Raw genomic sequence first — 13,367 nt, 5'->3', positions numbered from 1 at the left:
AAGCAAGAGCCAATGGGAGTCAGTGATTCTCTACATGGTGATGCAAATTAATGCAAAATAAGTAATCTGGTGAAGATCTAGGCACCGGTGAGTAGGAAGCAGGTTTACCACAGTTCGGCTACACATACTAAGTAAACTGTTTTGATACAAAGCTGGTTGAAAATTGGCAAAATCTCCCTTTAACGAAGCTGGCTCAGGTAGCAGCATGTGCTGTTGGTGTGAAATTTAGCGATCCTGTGTTGATTCAAAGATGATTTTTGGGGCTCATATCAGACAACTTATTCTCACTTGACCTAAGTGGACCCCAGACTTTAGATGACTTTGTTACATAAGACATCAAATGACAGAGAACTGAAACAGATTTTTGCCAAAAAGTGAGGATCTTCATCAGTATCAGATTCTCGGCTGCGGCGCTCACCTTGATGGGAGTGTACCATTTGTTCTGGTTCTGATGGTAGGTGGGGGCAGGTTTCGGCGATGGACGTTTGATCATTGGCTCATCTACATCCTCCGGTATGGACACGACGGCGTTCTTGGCTTTCTCCAGCCTGGCGCCCTCCTCGGTCGAGCCCTTCTCGCCCCAGCGCACCTGGACGGGTAAAACCACACACAGGACCAATTTAAGAGACAAGAATCACTCATTCTGCTGCTTTTATATTCACTATTGACAATTCAGAATATTTTATGGGTGTTTCAATTATTAGTCTTTTGTAGTGCTGGGCAGGTAATCGTCAACAGGATGCCTTCTGTCTGAAAATGTATAAACGCTGTTTGTAACCCAACGTTGTTGTTTGGCCACTGATGAAAACGTATGAAGAAATGTTTGCTTCAAAACATAAAATAAAGACAGAGACGGATGACATGAACAACTCTGCGAGCGGTCGTCCTCCTTCCACGGCAACACAGTTCTTCATCTGATGTAAGTGAAACATTAGTCAGCAAAAATGTCAAACCTTTCCTGCTTCGAGCTTCTCTCTTCTGCAGAGATTTACTGCTTTTCTCCAAATTTCAAACATGAAAAAATATATTTTTAATATGAAATAATAAAACATCTTGAGGACATCCTCTTGGCCTTTGGTTAATTGTGGTGGGCACTTTTCAGTTTTTCTTACATTTATTGAGACAAACAGTTAACCAATAAATAAATACAAAAATAAGGATGGCACTTAAGCCACAGAGCCAAAAATAAATAAATAGCGTTTTGTTGTAGCCAATCCAAAAGTTACTGTTGCCCTGGTTCCCTTTACAAAGACTCTGTGGGATTTTACATTGGATTTTTGCAGAAAAAAAGCTGCTTTGACAAACAAACGTTGATGATATTTAAAGGTTTCGTTCAGCAAGAAAATCTTCAAAAATGAAAAGCACTTTTTCTGCAACGGGCAGAAGTAAAAAGCTAATGTTGGGCTGTAAACGAACTACACTGCAGTCACACGACTTTAAGTCACCTCCACAACGAGGCCGTAAAGCCACGTTCAGTGTGACAGTGTTTAATGTCCTTTATTAACCTGTTAGCAACTGCCTTTATAAGACACATAAAAGCTTCATTATTCACGAGTGGGGTATTTACTGACGTACTTTATGTTGAAGAGCAAAACACCAAAGTCTTTTGAGCTTGTGTTAATCACACACCTTATTTCAGGCATCCATCCAAACACACTTTGACTTCAAGTCGAGGGAAACACAACCCCAGTGTGTTACACGGGCTCTCTGTTATAAATTAAAGATGAGATGACCTGATGACATCACTATGACATCATGGTGGTTAATTTTCTCATTTTTCAAACAGTAGCAAGAGTTTGTCTCCCCATCTTCTGGACATTTAGCTCAGGATCTTATAAATGATCTGTGCAGGGTGTCATTATCTGTGCTCTCATGCATGTTTGTATTCTTTATTACCTGACGCATCTTGTAGTTGTTTTTGTTAAATAAAACTATGAAAAAAGGTTTTCAAAGAAAAAAAATGACGATATTATACATTCTTAACTTATTAAATATAATAATAATGAGCAGACAGAGGAGGCGGGACACACTCTCAGCCACTGACGAGCTCACCACCACAGAAAGGATAAATATGATAATGAGAAGGGAGTTGGATAACTGCGATCTATATTATCTATAAGATAACGAAATGACCTGAAAATCTGTTTTTGCTGTTATTAATAAGCACATTTACATGTGGTATAATGTGACATTGTGTGAGCGTGTGAATGCAGGCCTGTGTGTTGGTTAAGCTGTCCTGCTATTTTTAATTGAATTCATCACATCTGTTGCAAGGAGGAGATAAAAAATCCACCGTCACATGAACGGGGAGAGGTGATTAATTAGTGACACAGTTTTCAAGCTGTAGGTTAAGCCGTGACAATATAGAACAGCTTTTCAGAATCATCTCCGGGATACATCCCTGGCCCGCCGCATCAAGTAAAGAGAGGGCCGCGATGAATAAAAGATACGTTGTCACCTCGGCCGACTCGTTTGAAATGTTGGCAGCGGCAAAGCGGTGGAGGTGGTTTTTTCTCAGCGCGGCGTCTTAAATGTGGATTCAGAGGAGAGCGCAGGTTGATCTTAACAAGCACCTCGTTCTCTATACGCAGGGGGGAGGCTTCAGAAGAGGAGACGGGCCTGTCGCTGGGAATCAACCTGCTGCAGGAAGAAGAGAGCGAGATCGCAGCTCGCAAACACTCGTGGGGGAAAAAGTCAAGAGATAGGAGGTCCCTGAGGATGCTGGGAAATCCCTGCAACGCCACCAACTTCCTCGGGGCTGAGAAGCGGTAGGGGGTAAAACAGCGAGGGGGGAGGAGGAGGGAGGATGACGAGGGGAGCTCGCCTTTCAAACCTGGATTCCCAAAGGAGGATAACAAAGCGGCTGCCAAGGTTTGGGAGTTGAGACGGGGGAGGCGGGGAGGCGAGGGGGGTGAGGTGGGTGAGGTGGATATGTCAAGTTGACAGCAGCACTCAATCCTTCATCCTGGCGATGACTTGATCCAATCAGGCTCGGACGGCCAAGGACGCGATGGCAGGGGCCTGTCATGTCAGAGGCATCATGGACTGACGAGGGCAGCGGCCCGGCCGGTCACTCAGCCGGTCCTCCTCCTCCCCCTCCTCCTCCCCCTCCTCCTCCTCCTCCCTGTGTAACTCCAAAAACTTGTAGCTTCAGAGAAACACTGACTGTCAGCAGTTTCCTCTAAACCAATGATACTCAACTCCGTGGGTCAAATCTAGACCCCCCAACAGTTTTCTAAATCACAACAAAAATAAAGTGATTCACTCTGGGAATCCTTTTTGTACTTTTAGTAAACATAAAGTGCCAGAGTGTGTAAAACAGCATCAAAATAGAATTTTTTTTATCAAAAGTGCCAGTGGAGGATCTACCAACACAGGTCTTAAGACCCTAATGCCCTAAAATCCTGAAAACATCCTGAAATCAGAGAAACATACTAAAATCCTTGAAATGTCCTGAAATCCAAGGAACAGCTTAAATATATGAAACCTACAAAAATCCTTGGAATGTCCTAAAGCCACAGAAATGTCATAATATCTTATAAACATCCAAAAAAACCCATCTAAAATCCTCAAAACATGCTAAAATCCTACAAATGTTGAACTAAAATCCCAGACGCATGCCAAAATCCTGGGAATGTCCTGAAATCCTTGAAATGTCCTTAAACACTAAAAAAAGTCCTTAAATCTGAGAAATGCTTTAAAATCCAAGCACCATCTTAAAAATCTAGTAACATCTAGTAATGTCCTAAAATCCAAGAAATGTCCTAAAATCCTAGTAATTACAATCAATAAAACATTTTAAAATCGTCAAAACATACTAAAATCCTTGAGATGTTGTAAAAAAACTTAAAAATGTCCTAAAATACTAGAAACGTACTGAAATCCAAGGAACGTCCTGAATCCGAGAAAGCTCCTAAAATCCTAGACACGTGTATGAGGCTGGCCCCTGGCCTCTCATCATTTTACAAAATCGGCCCCTCAGCAGAGCGAGTACTCCTGCTCTGAAGAAACTAAAGAAAAACATCTGTGAGAGCTGAGCTGCTTTCTGCTTTCTTGGATTTCATCTTTACAGGGTTTCAGTTGTGATGTTTTGCTGTTCGAGAAAACTTCAAGGACATCCACACGTCAAACTTAATGAAAGAGACGTGTCTTTGTGAGCGTGATGAAAGTGTTTCATGCTGCTGGAAGCAATATGTTGGGGGATGATGTTTAGGCTCTAACCTCCATGCGTTTGATCCCTCCGGCGCCTCTTCCTCCGTAGTAGGAGGCGTCCACGGTCGGCCACTTCTTCTTGGGCAGCGGCTCCGGCTCCTTGAAAAGAAAAAGGGAAATTACTCATACTTGCAAACTTTATTTTTTGCAGGACTGTGTTTACTATGGTCCTATTTTCTTACAATCCCATTTATCAATATCTGAGTGCGCTTCCTCTCAACAGGAAAAACTCATTTATGTCATTTTGTCAGGAAGGAAGTGGCGCTCATGTCCATTCTTCTGCTGCAGCCATCGATTCTTACTTTCCACGTGGTTCAAGGATTTCTCAAACCAAATAATGACTTCATTTACTCAAATGACTTCCTTCAGTATTTTTAATCCTCAGCAGATGAATCCAGTCTTACAGAAGGAGCTCCTACAATCTATTAAAGAGCAAAACCTGTTTGTGCATATTGTGATGACGGAGATATGAGTCAGATTTTTTATGGTATGATATTATTCTCCAGTAATGACGAATAGCTTATTCAACACAAAAAAGGTCAGGAAAACAACAAATCAGCTGAAATTTCTCAGTGTGATCCAAGCAGAAACTTATGAAATGTTTAATTATTTTTTAAGAAATTGTTCTAAATTTTAAAAACTTTCTTTCAGAGAGCTGAAAGAAAAGCACTCATGTCTGCGCATTAAGTTTAAAGGTGATTACAGTCGCTTAGCATACATACGTACCGAAAGTACGGGGAAACATCGAACTTAACTGTGTCCAAAAAAATCCACCTATCAGCTCCTCTAAGGATCACTAATTAACCCTTTGAAAGCTGGAGAGACATTGCTTTTGCTGTGCTGCTTATAGATGCCTATTACAAGTATTTTAGGGCACGTTTTATTTTCTTTTTTTTTTCAAAAACATGGGGGGAAAAGGTGATGAGCAACTTGGCAAGAAAAATTAGCAGGTTCAAAAAATTATTTTAAAAAGCAAGGAAAAATATCTAGGGAAAAAAGAAAAAAAAAATTAGATTCAAATATTTAAAATTATAGTACAGAAATATAATTTGTCTAGCATCAAGGTAATTTCCTTGTTTGATTTTTTTTCTCAGTTTCTTATAGTTTTATTTTTAACTAATTTTCTGGAATTTTTAAAATATTTTTTAATTAGTTTTTGGGTCATTTCTTCTTTTGTTGCACTTTGCCTTCTTCTCATGTTTGTGACAGAAATCAAGAATATTTTCTCAGGTTTAAAAGAGTTGATATATAATGTCTCGTCGGTTTTATCTGCACAAAAAAAAGTAAAACGACACACTGTGGCGTCAGTGTGACGTAAGTCTTCATCAGTCTTTATGGTAAGTTTGCTCTTTTCCAATCTGGACTCTTTTTTCCCGTGTTTTTGTGTCTTGCTTGACGATTTTTATAGTTCATCTACTAAACTGTAATGGTACACAAAGTTTAAAAATATCACTGGCATCAGTTGAACTATTGTGGTGTTATGACAACACTATAGTGATGTACTCACAGGTGGTGGAGGACGGGAAGGCGGAGGAGGCGGCGGCGGGTCTTTGATGACCTGGATAAACAGAAAAAGCAGAAGAGAGTCAGCACAAAGTCCATCAGGGGACGCATACACACACACACACAGACACACACACACGCTCAAACCTTGTCAAGACAAGCGCAGACGAGGCTGACGGAGGTGATTCGTGACAGGTGACTGAGTCAAACAGAGACGTCCCCGAGCTCGTTGCACAGCGGAGACGCTTGCCGCTGCCAGGCTGCTTTGTAACTGCAACTGGCACCCCATCGCCCCGCTGACTACTGATTACAAGGATTCTGCTTGTAAACCAACATCAGGGGCCCCCCGTGCAAAATAAAGAAAAGCTGAAAATCAACTTGTTGACAGGGGAGTCTTTGGGGCGAGCGCCGCTGCCCGTTTAGCTCTTAATTAATTGGATGGGGTTCAGTGCTCCCAAGCAATCCCCCCAATCATAAAGTCCTAAGGAGTTAATTAGCTCCAATGAGATACAGAGGAGGAGGCTCGGGCTCCGCTCCAAGCCCCGTCTGCGTGGAAGATGAGCAGCAGCACACACACATGCAGCAGAAAAAGAGATAAAACACACACACATAACCACGACACACCTCTCCCGCAGCAGAGTGACCAGCCCAGCGGCATTGTTCATGACAACACCGGATGACACGGCACCTGAGGAGCAGGTTGTCCACAATGTGATTCCACTCAAGGACAAGATGCCTCCACTAGGGTTTTTCAGATGTGCATCGCAAAGCAAAGAGCAGCCTGACAGTGACATTTGTCAGGTGTCAGTCAGACGCTTCACATACTGATGTCCAACTTTTTACTGCAGGACTGCTGAAGACACCACTGCCACTCAAATCCGTCTGTGAGGAGGGATCACGCCGCAGAGACGGAGTGTATTCTTCTGTGTTTTCAGAGGACAGGAGATGAGTCATCGTCACTACAGAGAGCAGAGCTGCAGCTCTCCGAAATCAGAAGTCCAGTCTGAGTCTTCTGGAAATTGTGGTATTTTGGTGACTACGAATGCACGGACCCCTTTACTACAGCAGCGCATCATGCTGAAATTAGTAGTCAATTAATTCAAATAATCAGATAATTATTCCAGTTATTCATCAAGAAAAAAGTCAAAGCTATTATCTGGTTCCAACAAAATTATTATAATTTTCACCCACAGCACATTTTAGCATTTTTACATTAATTACTAACCGGAATGAAATTTAAGACCAATTTTTGATTACTAAAAATAAAAATAAATAATAGAGGGTTTTGGGCAATGTTTCCCAAATATTCATCTTTTTTTATGAATGTTTCTGAAAAATTTAGATACATATTACCAGTTACTGTAAAAAAAAAATTTAAAAATCACAGAATCCAACTTTCTGTGTGCCAATTTTTTTTTTTAGACATCTGAAACTAAAACCGAAATTTTTTTTAAATTCTTTGGCATGAACAGTCTCATGAACTCAGCGCCGCTCCTTGCCACAACTGAGCGTGGCACACCTGAGTGTTTTCAGTGTGTAGGATTTAGTGGGATATATTTATATATATAAATGGGTCTCTGTGTTTTCGTTATCTTGGCACCAGCTGGTTATATCGATGTAGGGAGCGGGTCCTTGTCTACGGAGACCGCCATGTTGCAGCGCCATGTTTCTACAGTAGCCCCGAGCGGACAAACCAAACAAACTCTGGTTCTAGATAGAGACATTCTCATTTTCGGGCCTGCCGTTATAGTTAGAAGCCCCTCCCCCTACTAGCAAAGTTGGGAAAAACACCATTTTCTTAATGCAAAACTGCTTCATTCAGGGTTTTAACCAGTTTGTATTACTAGAACCATTCTGCAAATAAGTCACCTTTTGGTAAAAACCTCCTTAACGTCTGGATCATAAGTTATCACAGAAAAAAGGTGAGCACACAGCCTGTCTCTGACATGTCAAACAGTGTCAGAGAAACACTGATTTGTAACGTCAAACTACTTTATTCAGTGTTTCTCTCTGTTTTAATCACCTGATGTGTTTGTTTGAAAGAGAAAAAGACCTCTGGGTATATTTTTTGGCACACAATAAAAACCTCCTGAGCACTGAAGTAATTTTACCTGGGAGAAGTTACAGCTGATTGCAACCTGCAATCCTCACTGCTAGATACCTAAAAGCCTTGACTGTAGTAAAAATGCATGTATTTGGGAAGTACTGAGCAGACAAATGGATACATTTGTGTGAGTGTTTGTAAAAGTATGCATTAATATGCTGTTGTTCAGTGTGGACCCCTATGACTTTAATTCATCAAGAATTTTCTCAGTTTTTGGATTATTTGTTCATCACAGAAGCATGCAAGAAAAGTTTTCTCTACAAATTCAACGTAACACTATGTGAGTGATTTATATACAAATGATCACTTTGTACATGAAGTTTTCCTTTAAACTAAGTGTCTTTGAGTTCTGGGCTGTTTGTTGAACAGAGGGAGCGACTGTCAACATCAAGATTACTGCAGACGTCACGTTTATGGACGTGTACTGAAATGATAATGAAAACGAGGTCAAGTGCTTCGCTCATCAGCAGAAGTCGATAAGAAAGGAAACACTGTTTCCTGTTCACTTCTCCACCCAGATTTTCCCGAGGTTGGTCTGAGATAAGCCTCGTTTCACGGTCCTCTTCCACAGTCCTGGACGTGACTCCGCACAGAGCAGAGCGCAGAGGCCTATAAATACTGCACATATAATTACAGCGGGGACATATCTCAAGCTGAGGTGTGCGGCAAAGTGGAAGGCAGACCCTCGTCCATTAGTCATCAAAGACTCACTGTCATCGCTGCTTATGCATTTGCTAAATTGGTTTTGGAGGGTGAAAAAAAGAGCAATGTAATAATGGCATATCATAGATCCTAACAGCTGTTTCATTCACTGTTAAGCGCAGGGATACCGACACACTCTGCACATACTGTTGTCATTAGAATAATGAAAAATAATCAATTAGGGTTAATTAATTGCTCTCTGACACACAACTGGCTGTCAGCAAATCCAGTAAAGGTCCACTGGTAGCCTCTCCATACGCTGATTAACGTCATTTCAGCCACACCTTACGTTGACGGGATTATCTCTTTTTATTAAGTAATTACGCAGCAGATTTCCTGGACATATTGTGGGATAAATAAAGCATTATACAAATGACGGGGCTCTGCTGCTCTTTTCCCAGCTACCTGATGGACAGATGTGAAGAGTGTCGTAATTAAAAACTAAACCGCGGGATACTTAGCCGTCTGACACCAGGCCCCAGCGGCTCGCCACCGCAGTCACGACTCCGGGGGGCATCGTCCCCATATGGCTGTCTCCATAACTGTCCAACTGGACTCGATAATCCGTCCGTTCCCAAACTCAGGCTCAAACCGTGTTGTGTCAAGCTGTTTCGGGAGGCTTATCGTGACGGATCAGTGGCAGGTAGCATATTCAGACATTTTTAAATGGATTTGGGCTTTTAACTGCGGACCAATTAACCTGATTTCAGAAAATAAGAACGATTCTCAGGGGAAATAAAACACAAGGAGATAAAAACTCTCAGGGTTCATACACACCTATTAATTTCCATGACTTTGAGACAAATTTTCAAGACCACACATTCACTGAAATGACCGTGGATACTCATCACTCATCGGTTCTTTTTCATACTGTATAATAACAATAACAGTAAAATATCTATTATTAAAAAAAAAAGGATTCAGCACAGGATTAGAATTGTAAATTTAAATATAACCTTGAGATTGTTCATTATCACTTATGTTTTTTATTTTGGCTTAGGAGATGAGCATACAACTTTAAACAGTTGTATTTTGTTGTATTATTTTACTGCCAATTTTTAAAGAAAACATGGAGAAATGTTTTATTTAAAAGTTTTGGCCTTCTATTATTATCTTAGCTGCTTTAAAAATATTTGGCGATTTTCATAGAAAACATTTTTGGAGATTGTATTTCATTTACATTTTTTGGTGATTTTTTTCTTTCTTTTTAAAGATTTTTTCGTTTTAGAAAACATGTGTTCCAAACTATGGGATCACATGTTTGTAATGCATGTTCTCTTTAAAAAAATTTAAAAAATTGGTAATTTTTTTTTCTTTAAAACCTTTGGAGGATTTTTAAAGAAACAGCCATAAACTGTAAAAACAGAAATTGTCGACTTTTCAAAAGTCTGTGAACACATGATGTGTTATTACACAGGTCTGTAAAACAAAATTCAATGACTTTTCCAAAACGTCCAAGGTACACTGAGTGTTTTTCCAAAACTCATTCAGGCCTGGAAATTACTATTTGCGAATTCCTCGTCTTTTCCAGTTTTTTGCGACCGTTCTGCATTAGGAAGCAAAACCGACAAGCCTCAACACAAAACAACAGAAGTAATCTGAGATTATTAAATAGCAACTGAGTTGAAAATGTGTCCAAAAGTGCGTTCAATTTAGCAGTGAATCATTTCGAATTTGGACGGAGTGGCGATGTCATTCAAAACTAAATCTCCGATCCCGAATCCTTTGATTTGAACTAAAGGCTACGCCGTTCTGAGTTTAATTTCCAAACAAATCATAAACAAAGAAAATACCACTCCACAGCTTGTATGACCTCTCTCTTGGCATCAATCCATGTGGGAGAGAAACAGAGCGAGAGAGAGGGATTGTGGGAAAGAGGTTGTGTGTGTGTGTGTGTGTGTGTGTGTGTGTGTGTGTGCATGGCCTCATCCCGACTGCTGAAACCTGGCAGACTGGGGGTTTAAATATTAACAAGCCACACATGGCCCTCCTCTTCTGCCGCGTCCCTCGATGGAAGGCAACAGCAGCTCTCTCCACCAAGACAAACACGTCCGCGGCCAGACATGCTGCAGGGGGTTTACATTTTAATGCCTTTGTTGGTTTTCCAAAATATGCTTCCATCTCATCCTGGATGGGCTCCCTTCAGGTCCACAAAGCCAGGTGACGTCTATCATTTAAGGGGCGGCGCGGGTGAGCGGGGAGAGAGCGGCGGTGGAGGGTAAATTTGCCTTTATCAGATCTCGGTAGAAAAAAGCAGAGAGACAGAAAAAGACCAGGGTGCACCATCTGCAGCCCCTCGCTCATAGCCCCAAACGATAATCTGTTGTGGATTTTTGTAAACGGTTAAGTGGGTGAGGCTGTTTTTCCAAAGGGGATGAGAGCACTTTTCATGAATATCCACACTAAAGAAAAGTTTAAACAATGGATTAAAGACAGAAATACCTTCCACCGATGTGCAGTCAAGTAGTTGAAAGGGAAACAATAAAGGAGAGCTCAGAGTTTCGTCGCACATTCAAGATTTGTTAATAACACTCAGCCTCAAGTTCAGCCTTGACAAACAGCGTGTTCACGAGGGACCGCTGACATGTGAGCGATCTGTGGATTTAATGAATAACCTTCCAACCTTCACAACACATTTAATATAATTCTCTTTTAATCACCAGAGCTGCTGAACTTTAGTCAGATTTATAGATTTTGTCGTTCCAAGACTTCCGGCACGCTCACATTTACCTCGTTCTCAGCATTTACAACCTTTTGAGTAGAAGTATATTTTACCATTAATGGTACTGGTACTGTTTAATGGTATCAATATTTATTTATACTCCTCTAAATTTACAACTAGGAATAACTCTCTGCAGGCTGTTTTAGGGGCCGTTTTTCTCGCATTTAATGATTAAACTTCTGTTGGGCAACAGCGTTTTGGGGTCCTGAAAATGCAAACTTTTGAAACTGAGTTCGAGTGTTATTTTTTGAAAACGCCACCCATTATGTCGCTGTGTAAGCTGGCGATGCGCAAATCCTGCAAGAACGGTGATGCCACAGCTGCAGCGGTGTTCTTCTATGGTGTTTCTTTACAAAGTTACACTGCCAACTACTGGCATGGCATGCATACTACAGCGTTTTCGGTTGTTTTTGCGGATCCGTGTACATGAGGACCGTTCTCATAATGTTATAATGTGGATCCAGATTTATGGCAACACAAAAAAAAAGACTTTTCTGTTTTTAGCAACGCTGTTCTCGTCCAAATATGGCCTTAACTTGCCTACTTTAAGGAAGGACATAGTCGAGCAACAATAACGGATATATCATTAGCGAATGGCAAAGAATAAAGTATGCAAACTGAAAATACCTCCTCAAAACATATTTTCTCAAACAGCCTGCTTATCATGAGTGATGAGATCCTACAGGAACTCAATATTTTCTGAGTTAAAACAGTTTTGGATATTTCACATGAGAAATCTGTGTCTGTGCGGTTTTTCTCTGCACTATTCTAGGAGGGCAAAACTTAGTTTGTTGTCACATACCTCTGTGCACCAATCAGGAATTAAAAATATCCGAATCTCAATGTTATGAAAGTTGGTGGGTTGTTTTCGGATATGTTGCCAGCACCATCAATCAGATCTGATCAAATCGCTCCCACACGTTTCCCACAATGCAGATTAGCTCCGTTCACTGAGTAATAACTGAGGATGTTTTGTTTTCCAAACTTAAACTTTGTGTTGAATATTTGATCAGGAAAATTTGAAGCTGAAGATAACAAATAAATACTTGGAAATGAACATATTAACCCTTTGAAACTGGAGCAAAAGGGTTTGACTTATTTCAAAAATATGTCGAGAAGGCAAAGAAACAAGACATGGCCCTGAATTAGCAAGAAATTAGTAAAAAATAATAATAATTACCTGAAAATAAGCACAAAAATAGAGTATATATATTTTAAAAAAATGAAAATGAACCCTAAAAAGTGCTGAAAATTAAAAAAAATAAGTCTATACATAAATGTCTTACTGTGACATAATTATTAATTTAATTATTAAATTATAATAATTATAATAATCTGAAATTAAAAATGTAATCTTCTCAAAAAAATGTTCAGGTCACCTTTACTAATATCTTGCAATTTTTGGGAAAGTTGCCTTTTCCCCCATGTTTTTCCCCATGTTCTGCTCAGGTTTCAAAGGGTTAAAAAGCTTGTGGACAGCATCTGAACTCAGCCCAAGAAAACTGATGTCAATCTTTACTCGTAAAATGCATCATTTTGTTACTTTGGCTGGTTGGTTAAGTTTATAGCAACATGATGTCAATGAATTTTTCCACAGTATAATATGTACCTACTGTCAAAAGTACGTAATTCTATGTTTTTTAAGGTGTTGTTGGTGCGCTCTGATTGTTGGGTTTCTTTGAGGTCAAATTTCGAAGTCTGGTGGCAGTGCTGAAAAAATCGTGCCGGATGACGAACTAAAACATCAATGACACTTTATGGCGTGCAATACCTTGTTGAAATTGTTATATTTGTCCCTTCTTATTTTTTCCTGTCCTTATCTAGCAAAGCAAAACACTTTCTGCTTGATGAAGGGAGGAAGTTTGCAATCACCAAAGAAAAACAATAAGAATGGTAAAAGGAGGAGTACGAAGAAGAAAGCAAGAAAACACAAAGTGCAGCTGAAATGAAACACTGACTGACAGGATTAGCAAAAAAAAATAATTCTGTGTTTACCAAAACAGAGTAAGTATTTTAAGCTGGAGCATGAGCATGAAAGATTCAACTGTGATTAAAACACAAATAATCTCTGTGATTATTATTAATCGCTTCAGTCCCCAGGTAGGCCCAATGTTAGTCCCGAGC

General features: G+C 40.2%; 1 protein-coding gene across 1 annotated transcript in view; it reads right to left on the bottom strand.

Annotated features, from left to right (window-relative positions):
* Positions 1 to 13,367, bottom strand: part of antxr2a (ANTXR cell adhesion molecule 2a) — a 112,409-nt gene that overhangs the window by 56,261 nt on the left and 42,781 nt on the right. The window contains exons 13-15 of the mRNA XM_042487620.1: positions 5,720 to 5,770; positions 4,222 to 4,311; positions 419 to 589 (exon numbers count right to left, since the gene is read on the bottom strand). Coding sequence (XP_042343554.1) covers positions 419 to 589; positions 4,222 to 4,311; positions 5,720 to 5,770 — 312 coding nt within the window. The remainder of the gene's footprint in view (positions 1 to 418; positions 590 to 4,221; positions 4,312 to 5,719; positions 5,771 to 13,367) is intronic.

The sequence above is a fragment of the Plectropomus leopardus genome, chromosome 6 (assembly GCF_008729295.1).
Source record: "Plectropomus leopardus isolate mb chromosome 6, YSFRI_Pleo_2.0, whole genome shotgun sequence".
Taxonomy (NCBI): domain Eukaryota; kingdom Metazoa; phylum Chordata; class Actinopteri; order Perciformes; family Serranidae; genus Plectropomus; species Plectropomus leopardus.
Note: the sequence above shows the minus strand (reverse complement) of the source record. Positions and strands in the feature narration are given on the sequence as shown.